Source organism: Hoplias malabaricus, chromosome 13 (assembly GCF_029633855.1).
Source record: "Hoplias malabaricus isolate fHopMal1 chromosome 13, fHopMal1.hap1, whole genome shotgun sequence".
Taxonomy (NCBI): Eukaryota; Metazoa; Chordata; class Actinopteri; order Characiformes; family Erythrinidae; genus Hoplias; species Hoplias malabaricus.
Window position 1 is genome coordinate 26,905,504 of NC_089812.1, and position 27,960 is coordinate 26,933,463.

Sequence of the window (27,960 nt, forward strand, 5' to 3'; positions counted from 1 at the left end):
AAAATGTTGCAATTCAGAAAATTATTTATTCTTTAATGCATGTTCAAGTACGACAGTTTAAGCAGAATATGTTTCACGTTTCATTATATACGGGACACAGATACTGGAGGACGCCCCAGACATTAACATTACTGTCCACAAAGTTTCACTGGCTTTTGTTCAATGTACTGTAAACATGATGGACAAAGCTATGACATGTCATCTTTAAAAATACAACCTTCCAAAATAGTTAATTATTATTTTTCTAATGTATATACACATTCATCAACTTTCAAAAATAGTGCACTACATTCAGATTTTCCCCACATCAGAAAGTTAATTGGACATTTAAACACTTAATAAAGCTTCTAACTAGTTCTACACACTGTATTATTGCACTAGTAGTTGCTAACTGCAACTAAATATGGCACTTTTCACTGAAGGCTGAACACTATTCTAAAGAGAATTCATTCAGATATATCAGACCTTCAAAAGCTACATTTAGAGGTTTATGACAAATGGTATTCTTTCCCCTAATATTCAAACACCTTAAACTCTTCTGAGTGAGCCCTCCATTTCAAAGGAAAGAACTACGTAATGATTATGAGGAAACAATTTCACATTACATCAGCACCACAGGGATATACAGACCACACAGCTGGAATTACAGACTGCAGGACACCAACACAATCACAGTTATTTAAGGTTAGGCTTTTCACAGATAAATGTAAACAGACTCAACAGAAAGGACACAGAAGCATCAACTCCCTTCTACTCATACCCAAAAGGTCCAAGGACCGTGCTGAAGGGAGGCGGTGCAGATGATTGTGTTGATGGTGCAGGTTACATGGTTTCCAAAGTTACATGGACATATGCTCAGGCAGGACGTAGGAGATGTCATCCCATGGGTGACGATACAGACCCTGCTTCAGACGCTTCTGATCCAGATAGTGACCTGTGGACAGAAAGAGCAGGTGTGTGTGTGTGAGAGGGAAAAACAGGAAACAAAAAATAACCAGAGGAAGAGAGTAAAAAGAGACAGAAAAACAATGAGAATTAACGTAAACAAAAGAACAAGGGATAAATATAAATACACACCCATTGTTAATACACAACCAAAGTAAACACACACACACACACAAACACTGACCAATGAAGCCCATGCTGCGTCCCAAAACGAAGATTCCATTCAGTGCTCCAATCTCCACAAACTCATCAGCCTCATCCCTGGAACATCAGAGGGAAAACCCTTTTACATCAATTACAGGAATTCAATAACGGTAAAGGAGGATTGGCTTTAGTGTATACTCATGAAGAGTAAAAAAAAAACTAACAAATCAGTCCACTGTGCCCATGTATGAATCTATCCATTACAATAGAAGATAAAATCCAAAGAACAGGATCATGTTCTGGGAGTTTGAGCTTTTAGTGCAGTTGGATACTTGTGTCAAGGATAACCAGCAAATAAAACATGTCAAATGTGAATACACCAGTTTATATATTTGTGTTGTTTTCCAGCCTTCATACACACCGTGTAAAGCCTCCACATGTCCTCAGCAGATCCACAAAGGCCACACCAATAAAACCATCTACATTCAGAATAAGGTTAGGTTTCTGAAAGATAGAGACACAAAGACATTTTGTGGATGAATACTGACCTAACGCTTTCCATTTTCAATAAAACATCACACTCACAAACACACACAGGCTTTTCTACCTTTGAGGTGGTGATTTTTTCCACTTCCAGAGCATAGTCTAGTAGCTGGGATGAAGAAAAATGCTGCTTTACAAAGTCTTTCAGGATCTGGACCCTCATATCAGGATTATTGATCTGAGACACAAATGACACCAATCATAACCATGTGCACGGACCAGTGAATATTAGTTGAATACTTTAAGTACTTTATCGGCTTCCTTTTATTTTTTAACACTGACTGAATGTGCCTGTGAGTAAATGATGGAGTGTTTGTAAGAAGGTGAGATATTGTGAGTGAGTGAGTGAGTGAGTTACAAGCCAGTTCCTTCAGATCTAAAAAACTGTTTTAACTAGTTCTGTTCCTACACAGAGCAGCAGTGAGTTAGGTCATGTACGCCATAAGGGTTTTCCTTGTGAAAGAATAAAGAAAGTAACACGAGGTGTCAGACAGACAACTTCCAGGTTGTCATGATGACAGCAGAAGTCAAAGCTGCAGACGTGAATACCACCACAGAGTTTGTGTTTACTCACAGATTTGACCCGGTGTCCGATGCCCATAATTAGTTTGCCGTCCTTCTTCATCTTGTTGACAAACTCCATGGGCAGCATTCCACTATCAAATGCCTTACTAAACTGTTTAGCAGCAGCATCTAGAGCTCCACCAAATCGATCTCCCTGAGAGAGCAGACACACACACACACACCAAACACAAAATACCACATTAAAAAAGAGTTCACAATTCAACATCTTTCCTGTATATAGATCCTTTCAAATATGTGGGTCCTGCAGAGGCTTCTATGTGAATGAGTATAAACTGCTGTTGACTGAATTCACAGCTGTTCACTGCTTTGACATAAAAAAAGGCTATTTAAAGTAAATGTTAGAAACATTTTCCGGATGTTTCAAGAATAGAACAAACTTTTAAACTGAAGATATATTCTAAGTAAACACAACAGAAGCTTACGATAGTGAGCAGGCCAGACGTGAGGCTGGAGATGAGGTCTTTGCCAGCGCGAGCACACACAATGGTGTTATGAGCGCCGGACACAGCAGGACCATGATCCGCTGTCACCATCAAACACATCTCTATAAACTGACATGCGTATCGAGGAAGCCTGTTTAAAACAAAAGTTACATTTTATTCTGAAGTTTAAACTGATACTGTATTATAGCATACATTAATTTTACATATCAACAAATGCCAACACATTTTAAACTTGAAGGCTTTCTTTTACAGTATGTACATGTACCTTGTTTGGCATTACATTTATAAAAGTGCAATAAACAAGTCTTGAAATTCGGCTGAAATACTGACTTCATCTTACATAATGTCTGACAAATATCAATGTTTTCTTAAGCACAAGAGATTCCACAGCAGGATCACAGACATAACACTAAGACATATCTCTCTCTTTCTCACACACACACATACACACATAGACACACATAGACACACATAGACACACCTCCTCTGAAACCAAAGCAGCCCCAGGGTTCCCCCAAGACCGATTTCAGACTTAAAGACCTCTGTGATTGGCATTCCAGCATAGATCAGCTCCTGACCCCTCTCATCACAGATACTGGTCATAAAAGAGGCAGGCTTACGAATCAGACCCAGCTCCTACACACACATACACAGATATAGAGAAAGAGAGAGAGAAATACAGATAGATACACAGATGGAGACAGATCGACAGAGAGATACAGATAAACAGAGAGAGAGAGAGACAGAGACAGAAAAAGAGTTAGAGATAGGATAGAGATACACGTATACAGAGCTTGATCATTAGATAAACCTGGTTCTCATTCATATGTTCCTCAAGACATAGGGAACTGACTCAGATGTGTTATATATGCATAGTTCGTAAGGATTTAAAACCTACTTTGTAAAAAGCTTCTAATCAACAAAAACTTGACCCCCCCCCCCCCCATGTAAAACTCTACAACAACTTCACACTCCAAATAATATTTGGTTGATGTCACAGAATCATGATTATATATAATATATAAAACACTGCAATAATAATAATAATACACTGTAATTTTAGAAAATGCTAATTATCTACATAGTTTCAATGGTTCAACCAGTTACATTACAGTTCACAGTTAAAATTAAATGAAAGCTTAATGAGTGGTTAAAAAAGATGACTCACTCTGGCCCAGGAGTAGTCCATGGGGACAGTGGGAGGAGGGACTTCCTGAGCAGGCACAATAACACCTCGACTCACCAGGTCGTCATACACTGACCTACAGCATACAAACACAGCCATTAACACATCATCTGCAGCAAGTAAAACTAAATTTAAATGGGTTCACTACTGAAGAAACTTTATCAGAAGAGAAGAAAATATTCTGAATTTTAATAAAATAATGCAGGCCAAGTAAAGACCAAGTAAAGGAGGTTTCATAAAAACAAATAAATAAATAAATAAATAAAGTTAAATGCAAAAAGCAGCTGATGTCTTTATATGATGTAGAAACACTGGTAAAAACTGAATGCTTTCACTGGACAATAAAAATATGTTACAATGGTTTACTAGAATAATGCTGACATGTCAGTTCAGCCAAAGCACTGTATATTTCTGTCTTACTTAATTACATCTCCCAGTTCATCGAAGCTCCGGGGAACAAAGGCTCCAGCATCTTTCAGGGCCTTGTTTTTGACCACAGCCGTTTCAGAGGCCTGGTTAGCACACGCTCCGGCATGACCAAACTGCACCTGAATACAAAGAACGCCAAAACAAGTCAAATAACATTGCTTTCAGTTCATTTCATTCACTGAATGTGTCGGCCATTTTGTGGCCATTCACTCTGAACACACACATTCCTGCCCTCACCTCAGAGGCAAACATAGTGGCACATGTCCCGATGCACCAGCAGACGATGGGTTTAGTGATCCTTCCCTCTTTAATACCCTGACAAATCTTATACTCCTCTGTACCTCCAATCTACAGAGAGAGAGAGAGAGAGAGAGAGAGAGAGAGAGAGAGAGAGAGAGAGAGAGAGAGAGACAAAACATGAACAAAAGGCAAATAAAGTAAGAAAGCTGGAAGAAAGGATTAGCATTAATATTATTATTATTATTATTATTATTTCAATAACATACTCAATACACTTCTATTCAGGAAAAAGAAAATCATCATGCAAGCATGTGTTTACAAACATTTGGGTATGTACTGTACTTTAATTTGTGCAACACCTTTTTGTATTTCACATAAAACCACTCTAAATGATTTTGCTTGTTCATTATCCATTTAATATGAATTTCAAAATGCAATGCACTTAAAGGAACAGGCTTGTAATTCACACATACGTCGCACCATAAGGAGACTGATCACAAGGGGGTGCTATTGTGCTTTGCGTTTTTTATCAAGGAATCGTAGTGATGTTTGATATTTGACTGATATCTCACCTCTCCCAGCACCACAATCATTTTCACCGCTGGTGTGTCCTGGTACCTCAACACATGATCTATAAACACTGAGCCTGGGTACCTGCAGCATAGAGCAGCATTGTTGTTCTGTGTTTTTTTTACATGATTTAAAAATACATTAAAATGTCATGATGGAAACATCAAAGGACACTATCAAAATTAAATTGGAAAAATCAGTTTTATGGTAACCTCCTTTTAAAAGTGCACCCACCTGTCTCCCCCGATGGCCACCCCCTCATACACTCCATCAGTGGTGCGGGAGATGATGTTATTGAGCTCGTTAGACATTCCTCCGGAGCGTGAGACATATGCCACACTGCCTGGACGATACAGCTTTGATGCCAGGATATTGTCCAGCATCCCACCCGTGTTACCAATCTTAAAACATCCTGGCTTTATACCTCCAACCTTAAAACACACACACACACGTATGTTTATACAAATATCTTACATCTCAGCACAACTAAAAAACTACAATAGCAGTGCAAGGCCAGTGGTTTGGGTGGAGTAGTTGGTAACATTAGTGCCCTTCAAATGGCAGACGAGGGCTCGACTCTCAACATGGACATTGACGATTCTCTACATGAGTAAGAGTAACTGGGCAAGAATATTTCTACAAGAGCATCTGTCAAATGCCATGAATGAAACGTAAATGTATATATTTATACAACACACTTTATACATATAGATTCCAGGTCAGCTCCGGACCCACCGTGAACCTGAACTGGACAAGCGGTTACAGACAATGAATAAAAGAGGAGACTTACATATAAGCAACTGAATTTAAAAGTAAAAACAATGGAAAAGGCAGCAGTAAAGATTAAAGAAGAGAAAAAGGAAAAATTGTCATAAATAAACGGTAAATTACTAAAATCCACTGAACTAAATATAGACAGTTAAAAAGGATAAACTACAAGAAATGGACGGCAGGATTAACATTATACCGTTGCTGGTCCAATAATTGTCACTCCTTTTTCATCCGCCTTTTTAATGATCTTGCGAGTAAGAGCCTCAGGGATGCCCTCAGCTATGATAGCAATAGTGTGAATCTGCAAATACACACATTCACCACATAAAAACATGTGAAACATTGTGCACACAAAGCTGTATGCCATGCTTTACCGCTAATAATTCTTATAATAATAGTTGTAATATCTAAACAGTATATACTGATATGACATTTGTATGCTGCCATATTCCTGGTAGAATATGGGAGTATTAGTGTGTTCAGTATGAAGCTGAGACCTGAGAGTACTGTAACGTTTCCATGGTGCTGTCGTAGGCCGAGCGGAGAGAGGCAAAGCTAATAATAACATCTACTTCTGGGTGTTTCCTCATAGCGTCCGACATGTTCTTATAGACTGGCAACAAAATCTCCTTATGACCCCAATAAAACTTCTGCTTGTGGTCTCCGCTACAGAAAAAAGAAACATATTACATGCACACACAGTATTTTGTGACATTTTACTGTAGGTCATGAGAAATATTTATGACTCCAACACAAGCCTTTTATGACAATTGAACAAAACCTACTCATATATATAATATATATAATGGCTGTGGTTGTCATTAAATGTGACACATACACATTAAAAATAGCACAGCAAATGCACATGTGCATATCTATAATACATATATACACACACACACACACACAATTACAATAGCAATAATGATAATAATAATAATGAATCTTGAAAATGTTGTACAAGACAATAATCGAGTTTTTAAATGTAACACTGACTGAGGGGTTCAGAGAAGTGTGCGGAAAGAGGTTAAACAGCTAAGAATAAAGTGTAAAAGCATTTCCTTCCTTTTCATACTGAAATTAATCAGCAGATCTGCCACATCACTTCCGCGGGCAGGCACGAGTTTGTTCTGCTGAATATTCAGTTTCAGTCTGCATGTTCACCACAGGAAAATACCGACCAGAAACCACTTAAAGATATAGTTTATAATAAAAATGATGTAACTGACAAGTTTTATATGTACTTCACATTAGAGAGTGTTATGGCAAGACTTGTTTGATAAAGCCTTTATAGATTTGTGTAGGCTTATGTCAGTTATCATTAAAGAGTTATGTAGGGGTCATCATGAACATCTACAGTAAAATATTACTAAAACTGTATTGATCCTGAAGGAATCAAGAGCATTATGGTCATAATACATCTAAATACACATAGACATATAACAGGGAAAAATAAGCAGCATGGGGAGAGAAAAGACGTAGACCAGGCATCTTACGTGAAGGGGTAGACCATGGCTGCCACTGAGGGCTCACTGCGAGAGCAGACATAGTCAAAATCCAGCATTCCCTGCACTGCCCGTGTCTGCATGCCCCACACAATGGCTTTTGTGTTTTTACTGAAGAGTGTAGTGGCTTTCGCTACAGACATCAAAAACAATAGGAAAATTCAAGTCATATATAGATTTTTTTTTGTTGTGGTTCATCTGCTTGCACACTGGATGTCACCTTGATTAATGCACTAGTGCATTGGTAAAAATTCAGGATGTGCAACCAAAAACACACACAGGCACTATGGTGAAATTGCCTAGTGCAACTTTAAGTCATGCCTTCACCCAGTAGCTAAGTCTCCCTCAAATCACACAGTGCTACCAAGCTGAAAGTGTGAGATCCTGCATGAGGCTCTTATGAGGCATGAAACTGCTTACATCATTAGTAAGCTCAGCATTGATAGAGAACAGCGCTAAATGCCATTTCTGTTAGGTTAGGTAACAGATGCCCATCACACTGAGAGACAGGGGGGCAGAGGGCCATCTAACCTTTACACACTAATATAGTTTCAGCAACTGCACAGCAAAGGAAAAATTTGTATAAATCTGCCCTGCCTCTAATGTGAATTAGTACTGTTTGGTATAAATAAAGCATTATAAAATCTTATTTACACATGTATTTGTGGGTATAGATAACCATGGTCATATGTTATGGATAATATATATTTAAGGGAATATGCAAGCTTGAGAAAACAATATCTAAAAGTCTACAGTAAATATCTGAAGTTCAGGGGCATTTTTGGTCTTTGCATGTGACCGAGGGCCAGGGCTGTTCAAGTCCAATATCTGTTCCACCAGCAGTTTATAATAGTTATCCTAGTGGCCTGCAGGTGGCGCACAAACCCTGATTTAATTATTTAATGCCCGTCTGTAGAAGTGCGGTGATGTGTGTGAATACGCATAAATTTGTCTGACCTGGTGGAGCCCCTGGTCTGGTCTTAGTGTCAGTAGAATGCTCCACTGTGCTGTTCACTTCAGAGAAAGAGGAAGTCCTGCTAGAACTTGGGGTCTGAGAAAAAGATTGAAAGAAAGAAATACAGGATGACCCTGAGATGAACACCCCAATACAATTATTGCCAAATAAAATCACCAAAGCAAAAGCTACTTTAGCTTTGACACTTTCCTCACCAATGAAACCCTGGCACATGCTTATCCCACTGCAAGTCACAGCACGTGCTGCACATTCTCAGCAGTAATATTATCAAGAAATTCAAGATGACCGAAACAATGATAAAGCCTGTTATCTTCGGTTTCCATGGTAAATTTTGCAGTATTTATATGTATCCAGGTAAACTTTCCAAAAGAAGGGCCATTTAGAAAGAAATTCAAAGCAGCTGTTTACATATTCATCAAATCCATCAAAACCAGTCAAATAATACCTGGTCTGTGGTGGTGCTGACCATTGGTGAACAGAGTGAAAGATTGATGCCAGGTTAACATTTCTGGAAAATACAGTCTATACTCTACAGCTTTAGATCTGTGATACTACAGATATGTGCACAAAGTCATTGCCTTATACAGGCCCTTTCTCACCACACATCTTCTAAGGGATGGACTCAAACACTCAGAAGAGGAAATGAAAGAAAGAGGAAGAGAAATAACGAGGACGCACTTCAGTGAACGCCACTCCTCAGCTCTAATGGCAGGCCACAGGCTACAGGAAGACCTTTTGCAAACAGACTGGCTTTTAACACATTGAACCATGCAGAAAACCACTGCCCCCTCCAGGCACTGCCAGTAAAAAGCACTGATCTGAAGCACACAGATATACTAGTGTATGTAACAGTAACAGCTGAGCTAGAAAATTTTGTATGTCTTTGTAAATGTCTTTGTATATGTTTAAAAAGAGGTTTCTCGATTTTTTGCATGTTTGTAGACACACCTTGTTAGGTACTAATTCAGATAATTTAAGGAGCATTCATTCATTGTAAACACAGACATACAGCAGTGCACATCTCCAAAGAAAAGTATGAAATACTTCGGAGCAGCTGCACATACATTTTAGGTGAAGGATGAAGGATATTAAAGCCTCAGGCTACAGTCAATCTGTTTACTGTTCCAGAAATGTGCATCAGGATCGGCTAATATGATCAAGAAAAGTATCCATATTATCCAATTTCCATATTATACAAAATGTATAAGCAGACACCACCCATACTTGCAGAAAAACACAAATACAGTGACAAAAAAACAAACAAACGCAAAAATCGCACCGAGGTGCCACCACTGGTGTTGAGCAGAAAGTTGGCAGTGTGAGCAGCGACGCGTGGCTGAGTGGCTATTGGTCGGTGGCCCAGAGCCATCCCAACGATGGCAGTCATGTGGGTTTCAGTGCCAAAGACATGGATGGGTATCCCTGTGGTTTTACCTACACATATGCGCACACAGAGAGAGAGAGAGAGAGAGCATCATCGGTCAAACAGCACAATCTGTGTCTGTGAGATCAGGAAAAAAAAAACGTGAATCAAGATACACTATATGGAGAAAGGTATTGAGACACCTACACATTACACCAACATAACTACACCCCATTCTATATCCATACCTATTAACATGGAGATGGTACCCCTTTGCAGCTAACAGAGCTTTTACTCTTCTGGGAAAGATTTCTACAAGATATCATATAGATAAACAATTGAAATGTGTTTATGGGAATTTTAGCCCATTTATCCAGAAGAGCACTGTGAGGTCAGACACTGATAATGGATGAGTGGGTCTTTCTCGTAATCTCCATACTAGTTTTCCCCAAACGTGTATGATGGGTTGAGGTCTGAACTCTGTGCGGGGCAGTCAAGTTCTATCATGCCAAAGTCACCCAACCATGTCTTTATGGACCTTGCTTTGTGCACAGGGGCACAGTAATGCTGGAACAGACAATCGACTTCCTCAAACTGTTCTCGCAAAGTTGGAAGCACACTATTGTCCAAAAAGTCTTGGTATAATAAAGCAAGATTTCCCCTGACTGGAACTAAGAGGCTAACTAGGCATTCCCCTGGCATTTGCCAAACACAGATTAGCCATTCTGTGATTCCTAAATTCCCCCACTTTTATTTAATAATACTGCTCACAGTTGATCCTGGAGCATCTAAGAGGGAAGACATGTCATGAAATGTTCTGCTGCAATAATGGCATCCTGCTTAAAATACCACACTTGAATCCAGGGAACTTTTTATAACATCCCATTCAGTCACAAATGTTTGTAAAAACTGCATGGCTAGGTGCTTGATTTTATATGCCTGAAACACCTGAAATTGATAAGGGGGTGTGGACCAATATATGGTCTATATAATTTACATAGATCCTCTCACTTTTTTCTTTTTGCACAGACATGCACTTTGACATACCCACTTCTCCCATCACTCTCAGCCCCTCCTGGTAGTTTGGACCCCCACGTCGCACAAAGATGGTGACCTCATGCTCCTTCAAGGGCACCTGATAGTCTCTGATTGCCCTGACAATACCCTATGCACAGAAAAATATACACAATTATACACCATACATCCAGATCGCAATATGGTTGTAGCTTTAAGCTTGGGTTGTGCAGATGTTCATTCTGTACCTTAAAGGTTGCGGCAACATTAGTAAAGTTAGCAATGCTTCCTCCAATGATCAACACTTTACCTATAGAAAAAAAGCACATAAGACATTTTTAGATGCAAATCACCGCACAGAACTGACATTACACCTCACTGACATTACACCTCACTGACATTACACCTCACTGACATTACACCTCACTGACATTACACCTCACTGACATTAAAAAGGTTAATTAATTAAGGTTATTTCAGGGCTCCATACCATCGAGATGTTTCTCTCGGGTCATGAGGGACAGGATGGTCTTGGCGTAGTCGTATGTCTGCTGTTCACTGGGGGCGCCTGAATACTCTCCATAATTGGCCAGTTCATTTACGCCACCCAAGTCACAGATGGTATCACTGCAGAGACATTAGAATTCGTATGGCAATACAATTAGAAAACACAATTACCTGCATACACTAATCAGCCACAACATTTCAAATAGCTTCCTTGGTTCTACCCTCACTTTGTAGTTTTACATTTACAGACAGGAGTTCACCTGTTGCTCTGCCTAATTGTTATCCCCTTTCACCCTGTTTAGCAGTGGTCAGGACCCCCCAGAGAATAAGAACAGAGCAGGTACGATTTGGGCGGTGGATCATTCACAGCGCTGCAGTGACACTGACGTGGTGGTCGTGGTGTGTTAGTGTGTTGCTCTGGTCCAACTGGATTAGACACAGCAGTGCTGCTGGAGTTTGTAAACCCCTCATTGTCACTGCTGGACTGAGAATAGCTCACCAACCAAAAATATCCAACAGTGTGCTGTGAAAAGTGTTCTGTGTTCACTGATGATGGACCTGAGGACGACTAACACAGAATGTGCAACAATAGATGAGCTACTGTCTCTGACTTTACATCTATAAAGGCAGGTGAGTCTAACGGACACTCCCAATATGTCACAACCACCTCAGTGTCACTGCAGCACTGAAAATGAGACACCACCCAAACAGTACCTGCTCTGTTGACAATAAAAGAAAAGAAAAACAACACACAGATAAGTCACTGGGTGAAGAGCTGTCATCACACAGATGTTTGCAGTCATACCACACAGAAACACATTTCATGCCCCTTAAATGTTCCACACAACTGAGTGAACATATCAAGATAAAACGAGGGTTCCTCTGTGAGAAGACACCACATACACACACAGCCTAATTAGTGTCGCCACATTCTGTGGTGGTATCTCTTGACAGATGGAGGAGGAGAGGGAGGAAGAGAGTGTGTGAGTTGGTGTAACAGTGAGCTCAAGCTTCGTTCCACCAGACAGTGATTTCTCAGGTCTGGCTCCCTAATGAAATTCCACTCTTAGAGCTAATGAGCTCCAGCATCTGCCACAAACAGCTACCACTGCCATCTCTGAGCTCATATTGAAAAGTTCACACTTGACATGAACCCACCATCCATCAGCTGGAGCGCAATAGCAGGCAGTGGTAATGCACTGATGCGTAAACATACCTATAACCTACTATCCCATCTACCTAAGAATAATCCCGACACCAGCTCATTGCTTGGATGTTCAATTAGATCTGGTCTATGGAAATGTAAGCAAATTATTCATTTTTTAACATGAGACTTATACATACCTGGTGTAGACTTCAGGTGTATAATGTTTATCTAAGAACAGTATGCTAGATAATAGGTAAAATAAGCAAATGTGATTGGTTATGTACCTGTACACAACAGAGGCTCCACCCCCTGCCACCATGGTCCAGATTCTTCCTCTGGGGTTAAGGAGAGTGAGCTTCAGACTGGCCCCACTTTTAGCATCCAGATCTGCTATATATGCCTCCTGTTGAAAAGAAGTACACAGATGTTAATCTCGACAGTGATTATACCTAACAAAATACACATATAGCTGCATAAAATGGTACTTAACATATAGATAGGTATTTAGTATAGTATTATAGATTGTAGTGTCTGGCAGATTGGCATCCTGTGAGTGCCAGTATACCATTATTGGCATTCTGAAAACCTGATTAAAAACACTTTAAGCATCAATCCATCTGACTGACCTGTAACCCAACATGAGCCACCTTTACTTCTTTTTTTCCCCTTTTAGCAGAAGAATTTGAAGCTGGTCACAAAAGGTGAAGCGGGCCGTATGCGTATCAGAGTGGCTGTATGCCCGGCTAGAACATAAAACTTTAGCTCAGGCACAGCGTAGGGTATAATAAATGGTCCCCCACATGAATAATAGCAAGAGACACAGCTGCACTGTCTGAGACCTCTCAGCCAATCAAATACAAGCTTACCCACCCATCCATCTGTTGCAACAGTCCACCATCTGATGCAAGACCTCTGTGTGTGTGTGTGTGTGTGTGTACATTCAGAGCCCCAATTACTCCTGTCAGTCTGTCACAGTTTACCAAATATTGACAAAATCAATATGTACACTAAGAGGCCAGTAAAACAGTTTCCTCATCTTCCTGAAGGAGGAACAGACACATACATCAGCGCTTTCAATGGCTGGTACACTGACAGCTCAATTTCACCACAGCTACATATACACATGCAATTGAAAACATGCTAATTTCCTCTATAAGTCATAGCCTACCTCACTGGCAATGACATGTTTCCTCATATGCTAATATGCATGCATGCCAACATGAAGTATTCATAAGGCAGTACACCAAATTAAATAGTATAATAATTTGTCTTGATATGACTCCAGTGAGTCAGCAAGAACGTGTTTGGAAATGTTGAGAGTACATTTCATGTTCAGAGGGTCTATAAGTTAGATTTTTAGTCCTATTTCCATTTAGTTTTGGCCAGTTCCCACTAGTTAAGTCATGTGAAGACTAATGTGTAACCCTGATCACATCTCTGTGGAGAAGAATACTAACTATTCTAACAGCAGCATTAGTTAATTTTTGTTGAATGACAACAATCACATAGTTGGTAGTTTTGCATTCATGAAAGGTTCCAAAACACACACTCTCATATAATGTATATGAAAATATAATGTCTAACCTTGTGTGTATGTGTGTGTGTGTGTGTGTGTATATGTTTGTGTGCAGCCTGGGCCTGTTTGCCTCTTACCTCAGGGTAGGCCTCTCTGCCGAATGGAGGTGGAAATTCCACATCACCCCATTTAGCCTTACAAAGGTAATCAGCTGTAGCATCAATTTTAGCAGCCATGTCCAACACATACACTCCATTCTTAGTCACAGCTGAGAGCATGTGAGTGAGAGAGTGTTTGTGTGTGTTTGTGTGAGTGAAAGAGAGAGAGAGAGAGAGAGCATTAACAAAGTGAGGCAAATTGTGCTGTCATTATCATTATTAGTAGTAGTAGAAGTAGTAGTAGTAGTATTCATCTACGTATAATGCCATTTTCCAAGTAGAGTGGAGTTTACTGGACTGTGGACATATGACTCTGCAGCTCTACACTGAATAAACATTTTTGTTTGAGCATGACTCTTCAGTGTGTTTGAGAACTGAGAAGTGTGTTTAGTTTGATCTGTGTATAAAACTGCCAAATGTTAAAAAGTGTGTTAGAGTGGTGTGTAAAAGAGGCTCCCTTCTAATGTATGTGTGTATGAGTGAGAAGTGTCCCAGACTGAGTACAGAGGAAGGAATTGATTCAGTTATCTGACTTAATTTGGAAAGTAAGATCAAAGTAAGTGAAGGAAATGGAGGAACAGATGCTACTAGGCACAAACTAACAGCTAATTACTATAACCCCCCCCCCCCCCCCCACAGAAAGAGCTTCTGCAATTTCTAATTAACACACAGGACATATACACTGAATTTCCGCCTGTTTTGATCAAGTATTGATGACGTTATGTTAATAATGAAAGCACAGCATGGCTTTAAACAGTAGAAATCTAACAGCCTGAATTGTGTCCTCACTGATAAAACCAGAATTTTTCAGAGATTACTTAACAACAACATGATTTAAGGCAAGGTGTATGCTACTAGGTTGAGTATAAGCTTGTGTTATTGTTAGGTACATTAGGCTGAGGTGCGAAAGTAAAGTAGCAGACTTCAGAGAGTAAACAGGTGTTTGTTTATTTGATGCATTTGGAAATGTTCAATCTACAGGCAACATTTTTAATCAAAATCTTTAATCTATGCAGAAAGCTTTTTAATTGGCTAATCAGGTACATAGTCTAGAAGCAGATATTCCTGGACCATTGATTAAACACTGGTGAATAATGCATAATGTAGCAATATAGGAACTACAAGATTATAATTTTGAAAAGCGTGACTCACCCAGAGGGTTGATTTCCAGGTAGGTGAAGTATAGATCCTCATACAGGTTAAACAACCCCACCAGGAAACTGGTCAGCACCCTACAAACACCAAATATATGGTATATTATATATATATATATATATATATATATATATATATATATATATATATATATATATGTATAAGATTTTTAAGAACAAACAGCAGAAGTGTCTATTGGACTTCAACATCTGTTAAAAATCTACTTAGATTACAGAATGTAGTTAATTAGATATAGATATTATATCTAGTCAGTTAGATACAGATATTAAGACACTCCAAATCCTCACAGCAATATTTTAATATCTAAGGTAAAAAATATATATATATAAAACACAATTTGTTTATTCTGCTACTGAAGCAGATTGCTGCTCCATGCTTCAAAGACTGTGCTTTACACAAGAGGACCAGGGGCTGACAGCACAAGAGCTGCATGGAGCCACAATTTAAAAAAATATATTATATGGAAAATATACTACTTAGGGAGTAAATAACATTTTTTGGGAAATATACCACTTTTGCAGCAAAGGGAGAGCAATTGTGAGGGCAAGTGATGGAGGAGTGCATTTACTCCCTGTGCTTGGGTGTGTGTGTGTGTGTGTGTGTGTGTGTGTGTGTGTCTGTGAGTGTAGAGATGCATTCTATTCCCACCAGTCCATTACCCCCTGAGAGATGGGGCCAAGACTGGAAACAAAAGTGACACAGAGAGAGAGAGAGAGAGAGAGAGAGAGAGAGAGAGACCAAACAGTCAATCTCAATATCAGCCAAGACAGGGAGTACTGCCAGAAAGAAGTAAGTGTGTGTGTGTGTGTGTGTATTTGAAAGAGTCAAACAGCAGGTACATGACCAGAATTAAAAAAAATAGAGAGAGAAGGAGGGGGAAGATGTCATTAGTCTAATGAACCACCATACCCCTCAGCCCCACCCTTGAGTCAAAATGGATGCTGGGGAGTGCACCTTCTTCCTCTCATCCACCCTTGCTTTTTGATTCTTTATTCTTTCTTAGTCATCATTTCTCACTATGTTTTTAGAAGCACTAATTTACCCACAGCATTTAATTCAACCCGGCAATGAGAGACTTATTGGCTCTCCCTGAAATAACGCCCATACAACACCCATAAAGTGGTAGCACTTTAATTTAGAGACGAGTACTAGCATGATAAAATTATTGTAAATAATTGTATTTACCCATACATTAAAATGTCAGCTTCCTGGTTGTTAATAAATAATTATTAAGTAACTGCAGCTGTAAGTAGTTGCTTAAAATAAAACTCTCGTCTTCAGTTCTTACAGATCTGTGCTTTACCCAAATAAGGAACCAAATAAGATGAAAGGGCTGATCTCACAGCTCCAATACAGTTTTTTTTCTTCATTTCAGTCTGTAATTATGACTGTACATCACACTCTACCTGTCCAATTACTATTGGTACAGGCCAGAAACAGCAGGAACATATGTGAATGAGTACAAACACATCCTTTCAGCAGAACTGCTGCACTGGGTTCAGGGTATTAACCTTAATATTGCAGAATTGTATCTGCAGTTACTTAAATATTATTTAGCAACAACCAGGAAATTATACTTTTATATTACAATGTTATTACCTATTTACAAAGCATTGTGAAAGCAACAGTAAAATGTTGTTATAAATTGTTTACTCTTTAGCCGACCAGCCAAGACAAACCTAATGTCTGATGTTGGCTTCTTTAGATCTGCAGTGAATCTGGGAGGCTAATTTAATTCATTTTTGGTTTCATAGACTTCCATTGCCTGTTAGCTACATAAGCCATTGTGTTCAATTGCCAAAAAAAATCCATGTATTTATGTTCATTGATATCTCTTGTATGTGTAAAGGCAACACACATCAACCTGGGTCTTCTTAGATTGTTCCTTCTGCTTTTTCATTCAAATTTAGGAACTACACCACAAGAGATTGCTATTCAGTACTTCACATCTAAAACACCATATCCTTTTTTTCTGTAACAGGCTGCATTGCTTTGAACACAGTGATTCATTCATTATCTGTAAGCGCTTATCCAGTTCAGGGTCGCGGTGGGTCCAGAGCCTACCTGGAATCATTGGGTGCAAGGCGGGAATACACCCTGGAGGGGGCACCCGTCCTTCACAGGGCAACACACACACACACACACACACACACACATTCACACATTCACTCACACACTCACACCTATGGACACTTTTTGAGTCGTCAATCCACCTACCAACGTGTGTTTTTGGACTGTTGAGCACAGTGATCTAGAACATTAATCACTGGTGCCAACCAGTTCATTTTCACTCTTTTCATTATAGCTACAGTATATACATAAGTGTCTGTGGTCTGTCATTTACTCTCAAGCCCTGCCACTCTTCTCTTATTGGTAGTGTCCACAACCATATTAAGTGTAATATTAACAAAGCTCACAGAAAATTACATTTTTTGACTCATTTAACTGCTTTTATACTGTTCCATATTCCCTTTACAGCTATCTCTCTACCCTGGATCACCCCATCAACACACTCACTCTCGTTTGTCCGGAGGGGCATGTATGAGGAGTTTCTCTTTGACAGAATCTGAGCTGAGCTTTTCTTCTATGCCCACCAGCAGTTTCTGAGCTTTAGAGTCCACATCACCTACATCAACCCCGCCTTCATGATGAAACAACACATAATCCCCCTCACGAGCTGCATATATGCACACATAAAACTCCTCTTCCTGCAGAGAGAAAGAGAGAGAGAGAGAGAGAGAGGGACAGGGACAGAGAAAGACAGATTAAAGTCAGAGAAGAAAAAAAGAGGGAGATAGAAAAGTGTGAGGTAATAAATGATACAGATGAGAGATTAAGGAGATACAATGAAAAAAGGGGTAAATAAAAATTATTATTAAACATATCAGAAAATCTGTGATCACAGCTGGTCAACATTGTGACGCCTCCATTTTGTGACGGTAAATATGTAGCTAATAGTGAGATTTGAGAAAGAGGGCTTTAACAAAACATAACATGCTAATAAGAACCTGGGCGTCTCATAATATGATCCTGAAGCTTCAATCTGATGAACACATTCCACATTCTCTCTCATAAAGATTAACTTAGGGCTTTACCTGCTTATGGGGAACAAAAGGCTCGATCAGGAAGTTCTTCAGGATGCCTTTAGCTTTCCCCACCTGAGACACAGAGTAGAGTTAGTCAACAGATTTAGAAAAGTCATTTAAACATTTATGGGGTAGCACAGTGGTGCAGCAGAGAGAGTTGTAATCACACAGCTCCAGGGACCTGGAGGTTATGGGTTCGAGTCCCGCTTCGGGTGACTGTCTGTGAGGAGTGTGGTGTGTTCTCCCTGTGTATGCGTGGGTATCCTCCGGGTGACTGTCTGGGAGGAGTGTGTTGTGTTCTCCCTGTGTCCGCATGGGTTTCCTCCGGGTGACTGTCTGTGAGGGGTGTGGTGTGTTCTCCCTGTGTCCGCATGGGTTTCCTCCGGGTGACTGTCTGTGAGAAGTGTGGTGTGTTCTCCCTGTGTCCGCATGGGTTTCCTCCGGGTGACTGTCTGTGAGGGGTGTGGTGTGTTCTCCCTGTGTCCGCGTGGGTTTCCTCCGGGTGACTGTCTGTGAGGAGTGTGGTGTGTTCTCCCTGTGTCCGCGTGGGTTTCCTCTGAGTCTCTCTCTGTGAGAAGTGTGGTGTGTTCTCCCTTTGTTCGCATGGGTTTCCTCCGGGTGACTGTGTGAGACATGTTGGTAGGTGGATTGGCGACTCAAAAGTGTCAGTGACAATGCCCTGTGAAGGACTGCTGCCCCTTCCAGGGTGTGATTCCAGGTAGGCTCTGGACCCACCACAACCCTGAACTGGATAAGCAGTTTCAGACAATGAATGAATTTAAACATCATATATTTCTTCACATTATTAGTTAAAATGTCCATTACATTGTCATTCCATTACAAGACAGAAATACTATTCCTCTCCAAGGATGGAGAAATGTGCTTGGTCTCTTCACTCACAATTTTATTACAACATAATATATTCATAACCTGTATTTAGAAACAGCTTATGAACACAGACTGTTAAGATTAGCTCTAGGAATAAATAACCACATTAACAAAATTTACATAAACCATAAACCTACAAGGACATAAAGAATGCTGAGAAGCTCCATCCACAAAACTGTAATGTTTACACTATTCAAGATATCACACTTCTGCTGTTTATGTTTTAGGACATTAATAATTAGACAAAAAAAACTGACAATGAGATGGGAAAAATAGAACAAGGTCGAAGGATAGAGGGAGAACAAAGAGGAACTGCTGAAACAGTAAAGATTTATAGAGAGGGACTGTCTACAGAAGAGTCACACAATCCAGTGGCTTTGTGTTTCTCAGTGGCATTTACACTGGAATTGACACCAGCTAAATGACTGGACCCAATTTCTCTCCAGCTTTCACAAAGAGGGGGAAAAACGCACACAAGACAGCCATTATAGAAAGCAACAGACACACACACACACACACAAAGAGTACTCCAGATATTAATCAATTGGAGGGAAGCAGTAAAGAGAGGTGACATTTCAGTGAGAACAAACACAAGGGAGGATGATGAGGAGGAAAAATGAACAGCAGACATTTAAGAGCCTCTGGGGACAAGAGCCAATTTAGAGAATGAAATAATACAGTGCAATATAAATCACTGAATAATCTAAAGACAGAAAGACAGAGAGAAAGAAGGAAAGAAAGAATGAAAGAAATAAAGAAAAAGTAGCAAAAGCACCTTGGTAAGCACTCTGTATGTGCGTGAGTGAGGGAATGAGTGAGTGAGTGAGCTACAAGCCACTTCCACAATGTGCTTCACATCTAAAAATGCTAAAAAGAGTCAGGTTGCTGGTCATTTCTTTTATTAGAAACAAACCCATGTATGTTGCAAATTTCTTGTCTGAAACAATTCCCCAGCAATAAATATAAATGGATATTACTGTATACTGTTTAAGTTAGTATTTATTGTTTAATTGAATGTTTATTACATGAAGGAATGTATGGTGAAGGTAGGGTCTTTGTACAACTGAACTAAATGGATGTACATCTACAGCTCATTTATGGTAAGGGGGGTTAAAGTCACATCAGTCTGGTATTTACAGTGTCACACACCAGCTAGCTAACTACCACACACACACTATGATTCTGTTTGCACAGATACAACCGAAATACCGTGAGACAATGCACATTGTACGGATAAGTGTAGAGGTGTGTGTGTCCTCACCATTGTCTCTTTCATCAGACGAGGTTTTAGCCATTCTTTAACCCCCTTTAGATCAAGATTGACACCGACAAGTCCCAGCTTTCCACGGCGCTTGATCAGCTGATCTGGCTTCACCACCAATCGCTGCAGAGAGAGAAAACAACAAGTTTCTCTTTGTGGTGCAAATCATTTACCTATTTATAATATATATATTAGAGAATTTGCTGGTAGTGACAGGGTCTTGCGACCTCACATTTCCAAAACAAAAGTTTTCAAACAGTTCTTTTGACCAGTCCAGTTGTCAAAGAACATAACATGTAGCTAGTGTTTCTGAACTACTTAACACATTTAAATAACTTAGAGACAAAACTTTGCATTGCCAATGACAATACGAAAATCTTACAAGACACATGCTGGTTTACTGAAGTAAGTAATCTATTGAAATTCCTCAAATCCTGGTGAAATTCCCATTTAAATTTTACAAGGTAGATATAAAGACTTCAAAGCACATAATGTGCCCATGTGATTTATTCACCAAATAACATGGGTACTCTTAGTAGAAGTGCCAGTCAGCACTATTGTGAAGAGACTGGCCACTGAGGACACTGAGGACATAGAGAGAGACACAGGCCAGGGGAGAACGAGGCAGTGGACTATAATGTAATTTAATAATCAATCCCATCTCGACTCCTACATCACCTACATTATCCCTCTGAGAGAGATAGCGAAATAGCGAAGGAGAAACAAGACAGAGAGAGAGAGAGAGAGAGAGAGAGAGAGAGAGAGGGAGGGATGAGTCATGTCTAATATAATTATGCCATGGTCTCCTCCATAAAGGTGATTAAGGGAGCTTTTAGGGAGATGGTCTGGAGGGACATAACTATGGTGATACATTGTGATGGGGCTCTTAAATCTTTGCTACTTTTACTTGGCTCATACTTAGCATCTTTTTCACTAATGACCAACATTCTTTTTTGCTGCTTTTTCAATTTTTCCCCTTATTGTATCTAGCCTTACATACATGAAGAAACTTGTCTGGCAAAATGAGAAATCCTGCTTTGTGAAATACCCCATTATCTCTATTCAGTTTTTCTTTACTTTGGGACTGACCTCAGTGAGGAGCCAGGGATGATCCTGGACCAGTTTCTCCCAGTTAGTGTCTGCGGTGACGTTAGCATAGCGGAATCGGTTCTGAACAGCTGCTGTGGTGCAGATGTGTTTGTACAGGAACTCCTTCCCGGTCTGCTCTGAGATGGCCTTCGCTGACATGCTGCTGGATCACACAGAACTACGGAAAAATAAAGAAGTGTGAGCAGAATATGACATATGAATATGCAAAAAATGATGCAGAAGTTTGAAACATAGATATTCTATTTCACAAATGTCAAACACTGTCAGGATCCACATCTTTCCATGAGATAAAAATTTTATTTTTTTAACTGTACCTAATTTTTTAATAATTATGCTAAATATATTCGTCGGTCAAATTAAAATTTAATAGTCAGGCAATTTTATATACATATAAACAGCGAATACATATATATATAAACAAAGAACTGAATGGTGTTCTAAACCATTTGTTCTCAAACTTTTTATACCAAGTACCACCCATTATCAAACCAAAACCTCCAAGTACCACCTATGATTTTTATCACAGAAACATGTGCACCCCTGGATCTTCCTCTGTTCTGGGGGCAGAAGGCAAAATCTTGCTTGAATTTTTGCAAAATTATCTAAAATAATTATTATACATTATAGCCAGAATACAAATAACTATAGGCCTAAACTGAATGTTTTAAACACATTTATACATTTGAGAACATATAACATTTATGGGCAATAAGGGTTTTGAAAGAAATAAAAAAACAAGGTCAATTTAAAATCATTTATGTGCTTTAATAGGCTACAGGTGAAAACAGTGAGGTAGGGGCTTGGGGCAGGTGCTCACAGGGGCTCTGTGCACTCGTAGCAGGTGAAGGAGGGATGATGTGGGGTTAAATCTTGTTTTAGGGCTGCAGTGATGTGAAAAAACGGCCATGTTTTCCTTCAGCCGAGTGTTTTCTTCTATTTTGTTTTCACGTGTACCGAATTCTCAGTTTTTCTCTGTTTTCACCTCTGGATTTAGTCCTTCTGCTTGTTTTTCTCGTTTTTGCTTTGCCATTTTTATAATAAAATCCGAATTGCTCACATCTGTCTTTGCCTAAGCAACTGAAACTGGGCTTTTTTACACAGAAGTCTCAAAAAACTGGAAAAAATATGCAGAACGCTGCTGCGGCCCCCCCACCCGCCATTCCTTTATAGACGTAATCGACTACGGTGTATGCGTAGCACGTTGTATTTTTCTACAACACAAATGTATTTCATTGGGGGATAATTATGAAAAATGTGAAACAATATGTAATTTACACTTATATATAAACTTATATTATAAAAACTTGCTGCTTCACGTACCATTCGTGGTATGCGTACCACAGTTTGAGAACCACTGTTCTAAACAACTGCAATCAAACTGAAATATGAGGTCAGAAATAAACACACCTTACATTCCTCTGTCCAATTCAAAGATTTTATAATTAAGATGTGTGAGAGAATGTATAGAGAATAAAAACAAATATTTCTTTACACAACCTCTTTCACCTCTCTTCCTGATGTTCATTCCTTTTTTATATTCCCCGAAAAAGCTGAAAGCTAAAAATAACTTTGCTGCTAACGCTAACATGATTAGTCTCTGGGCCCTGTGCTCAGCAGGGTTTGATTAAAGTCCTCTTGTTTGATTGATGCTGTTCTGTGCAATCAGATGCAGTGGAGATTGTACAGGACTCTCTCAGGGATAATGTGGACCTGGCTACTCAAAATCATTCAGATTAATATAATGTAAAATACTTCACCAATTAGCTCTGAGCTAATTAGTAGTGTGATGTTCTGATATTGCATGTGTGCACAAATCAATGCCAGAGCAAATCTTTGCATCCCCAGTAAGGAGAGATATCACAACAAACTTTTATTTTGAATACAAATTAAATGAATTAAAGCAATTTTAGACCAATTCTATTCATCTATGCATTGTGAAATTTTGACACAATCAACAGCTGTTGTAATTTTATCTGTGTGTTTGAAATGTGCACCAACAATAAAATGACCTTACCACAGTCTGAACCTACCAATTTAAACACAACACTGACTTCTCTCTGAAGGGTCTAAAAGCTCCACACTCAAGCGCCCTGGTGACGGGCAGGCTGTTGCCCCCTTGATGACACGCTGTCAGAGCTTTGTACTATAATAAAGAAAGGAAGCTGTCAGAGAAACCATCTCACTGACCCTTCTATGTCTGACCCTTCTCGCAGGACTGCCCTTATCAGAAGCAAAAAGTTCATATTGAGGATCTGGTTCATTTCAAAAGGACTTCTCATGCCACATAGTTGTATGCAGTTGAGGAGAGGTCATATGAGCACTGTCAGAAAAACTGTCGCTGTGGTGGTACCCTCAAGGGGACATTTTCAGTACCTTGATTTAAGAAAAAATGTTTGTACCATATTTTATAGTAAACATAGCACAAATAGTAAGAAAATTAGTGTTTGGTAGATTATTTCTTAATAATCTCTAAATCGTATAATGTTTGAAAGCCTGTTAATTTCCCTTTTAAATGGTGACATATTTGTAAGGGACATTCATTTGAGGGATGAGCAATAGAGCTGAGTATGTGGGTTGTGCCCATGAAAAATTTGCCATATCCTCTCTGTCAATGCCAAACAGCTAATGTTGTGTGGTGGTGTGAGGCGGCATCTCCCTCACTGGAAAAACAAGGCTTGTCACCATTGGAGGTAATCTCAATGCAGAGAGATATTGAGATGAAATTCTGCAAACAGTGGCAAACCTCAATCCTCAGAGCAGGGTTTTTCAGAGACTACCTACAGAATTTGGGAGTGGAGAGGATGGAATGACTTTCTAGCAGTCCTGACTTCAACCCCATTGAACCCTTGTGGGATCAGCTTAGGCATGCAGAGTGACAAACACAACCACGTTGGCTGATTTGAGACAAATGCTGGTTGAAGAATGGGATGCCATCCTACAGCAGTGTATGACCAGCTTGGTGAGCAGCATGAGGAGGAGGTGCCAGGATGTTGTGGCTGTGTATGTGGCTTTAAAGTCTATTTCCCCACATCTCACTTTAATGAGGAAGCACACACCAGGATGTCAAAGAACTTTTTTTATAAAGTGCTTTTTTATAATTCCAAATTCAAACATTCACACAGTCTTTTATTATTTTATGGCAACTGTTCTTAGTATTAAACATAATTAATTCATTCATTCATTCATTATCTGTAACCGCTTATCCAGTTCAGGGTCGCGGTGGGTCCAGAGTCTACCTGGAATCATTGGGCACAAGGCGGGAATACACCCTGGAGGGGGCGCCAGTCCTTCACAGGGCAACACAGACACACACACACGTTCACTCACACACTCACACCTACGGACACTTTTGAGTCACCAATCCACCTACCAACGTGTGTTTTTTGGACTGTGGGAGGGAACCAGAGCATTAAACATAATACATATTTTAATTAAAAAAAGAAAAGAAATAAATGAATTATGTATTAATATGCAACATTTACAATCACTAACATTGTAATCACCACCTTTAAATCGTCTAAAGCAAGACTTGCACATACTTTTGGATGCAATATCATCCCCAAGAACAGAACCAATCAATGCACATGCTTTTGCAGCTCCTTTTTCATGATGGACATTGATAATGAAAGCAGTGACAAATAAACCCTTCACATTCACTGATTTTAAACAACAGGATTTTTGGGTTATTTTATGAATAAAATGAAAAAGTTTCATTTTTAATGCAATGCAACTGTTATCATAAGACGACAAATAACCAAGAAAATGTTTGAATTTGAAATACAACTATGTTTCACCTAATCATAGAGGCTAATTCATATATATATATATATATATATATATATAAAAAATAAATAAAACAGAACATGGGTGTAAAACAAATGTCAAAGTGGAAATATGACCACAAACCCAATCTTAACTCCTCTCCAGTTAACCTGTGCAGTCAAAAACCCTTTACACATTAAATATCTAGTATAATTATTTCCTGGTAAATAAAAATGACAGCTGTCGATTAAAGGAATATTTCATACCTCTGCCTGTTCTCTTCATCCATGACAAACACATTTTTCCAAGCATCCATTATAACATTTATTGGTGATATTGACAAACATGAGTAAGATATGTGTCCAATTAATCCAGATGTGTTTGATCAAGGGGCACTGTTAGGTACTTTACCTGTCTAATTTACTGATTAACCACAAAGAACTATGACCATTAAATAAGTCCCCAGTCAGGTCCCAAGAGAGGGTCAATACATAGTCGTCTGTTCTAAGCTTTGAGAGGCTACAATACACTCTCACCATCATACTGCAGCTTATCACTGATTTATAACACCACCATCTCAGAACTGATACTGTTACACAACAAAGTAATCAGTCACTCTTTACATAGAAACAGACACCAGCCCCACCTTAAAGCAGCAGTCTTTTAGAAAATGATGCATAATCCGTAATAATTACTGAATTTAATATATTAGAATAAATTTATATTTAAAAAAAGTAAAGAGTTCAGAAAATCTTTTATCTTTATGTTACAAAACTGTATGTGTAAATGTGTAAACTGAACCCAATTTAAATACCACTGCCATCATGTGGAGGACCCACTCTATGGAGCATATTCTACTTTATGAAAGGAGAAAAAAGTATTTTTGCTGAACGGTCCCTTTAAACCTTTCTGCCATTTAATCACTTCTGTTAGTGCAGAAGCCACGGAGTGTTCTCAATATTGATCATAGAGAGAGAGAGAGAGAGAGAGAGAGAGAGAGAGAGAGAGAGAGAGAAAGAAACAGAGATGAGAGAAAAATGGGCAGGCAGAAAGAAAGGCATGGAGGCTGATAGAAAGGAAAAAATGAGAGAAAACCTGAGAGAGAGAAGAGAGAGGGAAAGAAAAGCAAAAATGAATTGGCAGATCAATCACACTGTCCATCTCAGCAGGTTAAGAGTGTGATGAAATATGACTAGAATTTGTAATACTCTCAAGCAGAATGGAAGGAAATTGGGGCATCAATCACACCATCCCTCCCAGCAGCTTGAGGGTGTGATGATAAACAGAAAGAACACACATGCACGATATATAAGCAGCAGTGTAAATATTAAGATATAACATGTGGCTCTTTATCTGACGTTAAGCAAGAGAAGAAAACATCATATCCAGCTCCATTTAATCTCTCCCCTGCATCAGCAGAGCACTGAGCATCAAACACAATGGCCATACCATTACAAACACACTGCATATTCAGCTCATTTCAGTGCAGAACTGCATTTTAAATTTTGTAATATATTACACTTAAAATTAGGGTTCTTCATGAAATGGTTCTATATAGAACCCTGAACAGGTGAAGAAGATTTTGCATGATTGCATCGTGAGGAGGATCTTCAGATTGATGGAGAAAGTGCTACAGACGATTTGATATAGCATCTTTTAGAGAAGGGTCTGTATGGCACCAAAATTATTCTTCTATTGTTGTCATTGTAATAATAATAAAAAAGAACAATTAATAGTACCATATAGAACCTTCTCTAAAAGGAAATTGACTGTAATCAAAAGGTTGCTTTTATTCACATTATTGTAATAAATGCCTAAGAATTGCAGCAAAAACAATACTAATTCATCAATACTAATTCTATTTGACTATAAAATCCGTTATATCCAGTAACACTGTAAATGAAGAGTCCAGAGAATCAATAATAAGATCCTAGGACTGTATCAACTTTGTGGTGTTGAATGGTCATTCCAACCACAAGGGTATATCAACATTACTTACTCTGGTAAGGAATTAATACCACAGATACCACAGTTTAGGGTTAATTCAAACATATGTCTGAAGTATACCATTATTTCTGTTGCATGTTACTGGCTGCATGTGTGCACATGAGTAAATGGTATGAGGAAACAGGCTCAGGTAAAGAGGTGTACTTTGTGCTGTGAGGATGTGGTAATAAAGCGAGGATATGCGTTTTAAAAGACTTCAACTCAATTATTTCCTTGAAAAAGTCTACATTAATCTACTTTAACACATACAATCTGGAACGTCTGGTCATAAACTGTTTTATTGGCTGGAACTGTATGTACTGCACACATGAAACCCCTCAGAGACGTTCACATCTCAGTTAATATGGGCATTCAAGATAATGACGTTAAAAATACCAACCACAATCAAGTCCAGGTTCAGCCTGAAAGCATAATAAAGTAATAAAATAATATGAGTACTATGTTGAATTAAAGTCAGGGAACATCAGAAGGGTCGTTTTCATTAAAACGCATTAAAGTAAAGCTGTAACTCACCAGACAGAGGATGAATTGTTGATGCTATAACTCCTGAGAGACCTGTGCTGCTCTACTCTTCTGAATAAACGTGGAGTGTTTTCCTCTTCACTGCTCCTTTTCTTTTCTCCCCACT

The 27,960-nt window shown here is 39.1% G+C and overlaps 1 protein-coding gene across 2 annotated transcripts; it reads right to left on the bottom strand.

Annotated features, from left to right (window-relative positions):
• Positions 1-16: 16 nt before the first annotated feature.
• On the bottom strand, positions 17-27,945 carry aclya (ATP citrate lyase a). Of its 2 annotated transcripts, XM_066641695.1 has the most exons (29): positions 27,846-27,909; positions 27,712-27,733; positions 21,543-21,720; positions 20,454-20,576; positions 18,314-18,376; positions 17,736-17,926; positions 15,195-15,274; positions 14,022-14,152; positions 12,653-12,771; positions 11,205-11,341; positions 10,963-11,024; positions 10,748-10,865; positions 9,617-9,771; positions 8,319-8,412; positions 7,353-7,494; positions 6,354-6,522; positions 6,053-6,157; positions 5,320-5,516; positions 5,088-5,169; positions 4,513-4,623; positions 4,267-4,394; positions 3,829-3,922; positions 3,142-3,296; positions 2,640-2,790; positions 2,207-2,350; positions 1,697-1,810; positions 1,511-1,593; positions 1,130-1,206; positions 17-934 (listed from the first exon to the last, which is right to left on the bottom strand). In XM_066641695.1, exons 3-29 carry the CDS (start codon positions 21,699-21,701, stop codon positions 840-842), a joined length of 3,279 nt encoding a protein of 1,092 aa, XP_066497792.1. In that variant the 5' UTR covers positions 21,702-21,720; positions 27,712-27,733; positions 27,846-27,909; the 3' UTR covers positions 17-839. The 2 variants fall into 2 exon arrangements, with proteins under 2 accessions (XP_066497792.1, XP_066497791.1); XM_066641694.1 differs by lacking the exon at positions 27,712-27,733 and having other exon boundaries at positions 27,846-27,945.
• Positions 27,946-27,960: the final 15 nt, after the last annotated feature.

What these genes read in the sequence shown, in the direction of transcription:
- aclya (XM_066641694.1), bottom strand. Translation starts at nt 21,701, where the DNA reads ATGTCAGCGAAGGCCATCTCAGAGCAGACCGGGAAGGAGTTCCTGTAC. An exon ending in CCTGGAAATCAACCCTCTGG is followed by an intron (nt 14,153 to 15,194) that starts GTGAGTCACGCT and finishes ACATGCTCTCAG; the next exon opens with CTGTGACTAAGAATGGAGTG. An exon ending in CCACTATGTTTGCCTCTGAG is followed by an intron (nt 4,395 to 4,512) that starts GTGAGGGCAGGA and finishes CTTTGTATTCAG; the next exon opens with GTGCAGTTTGGTCATGCCGG.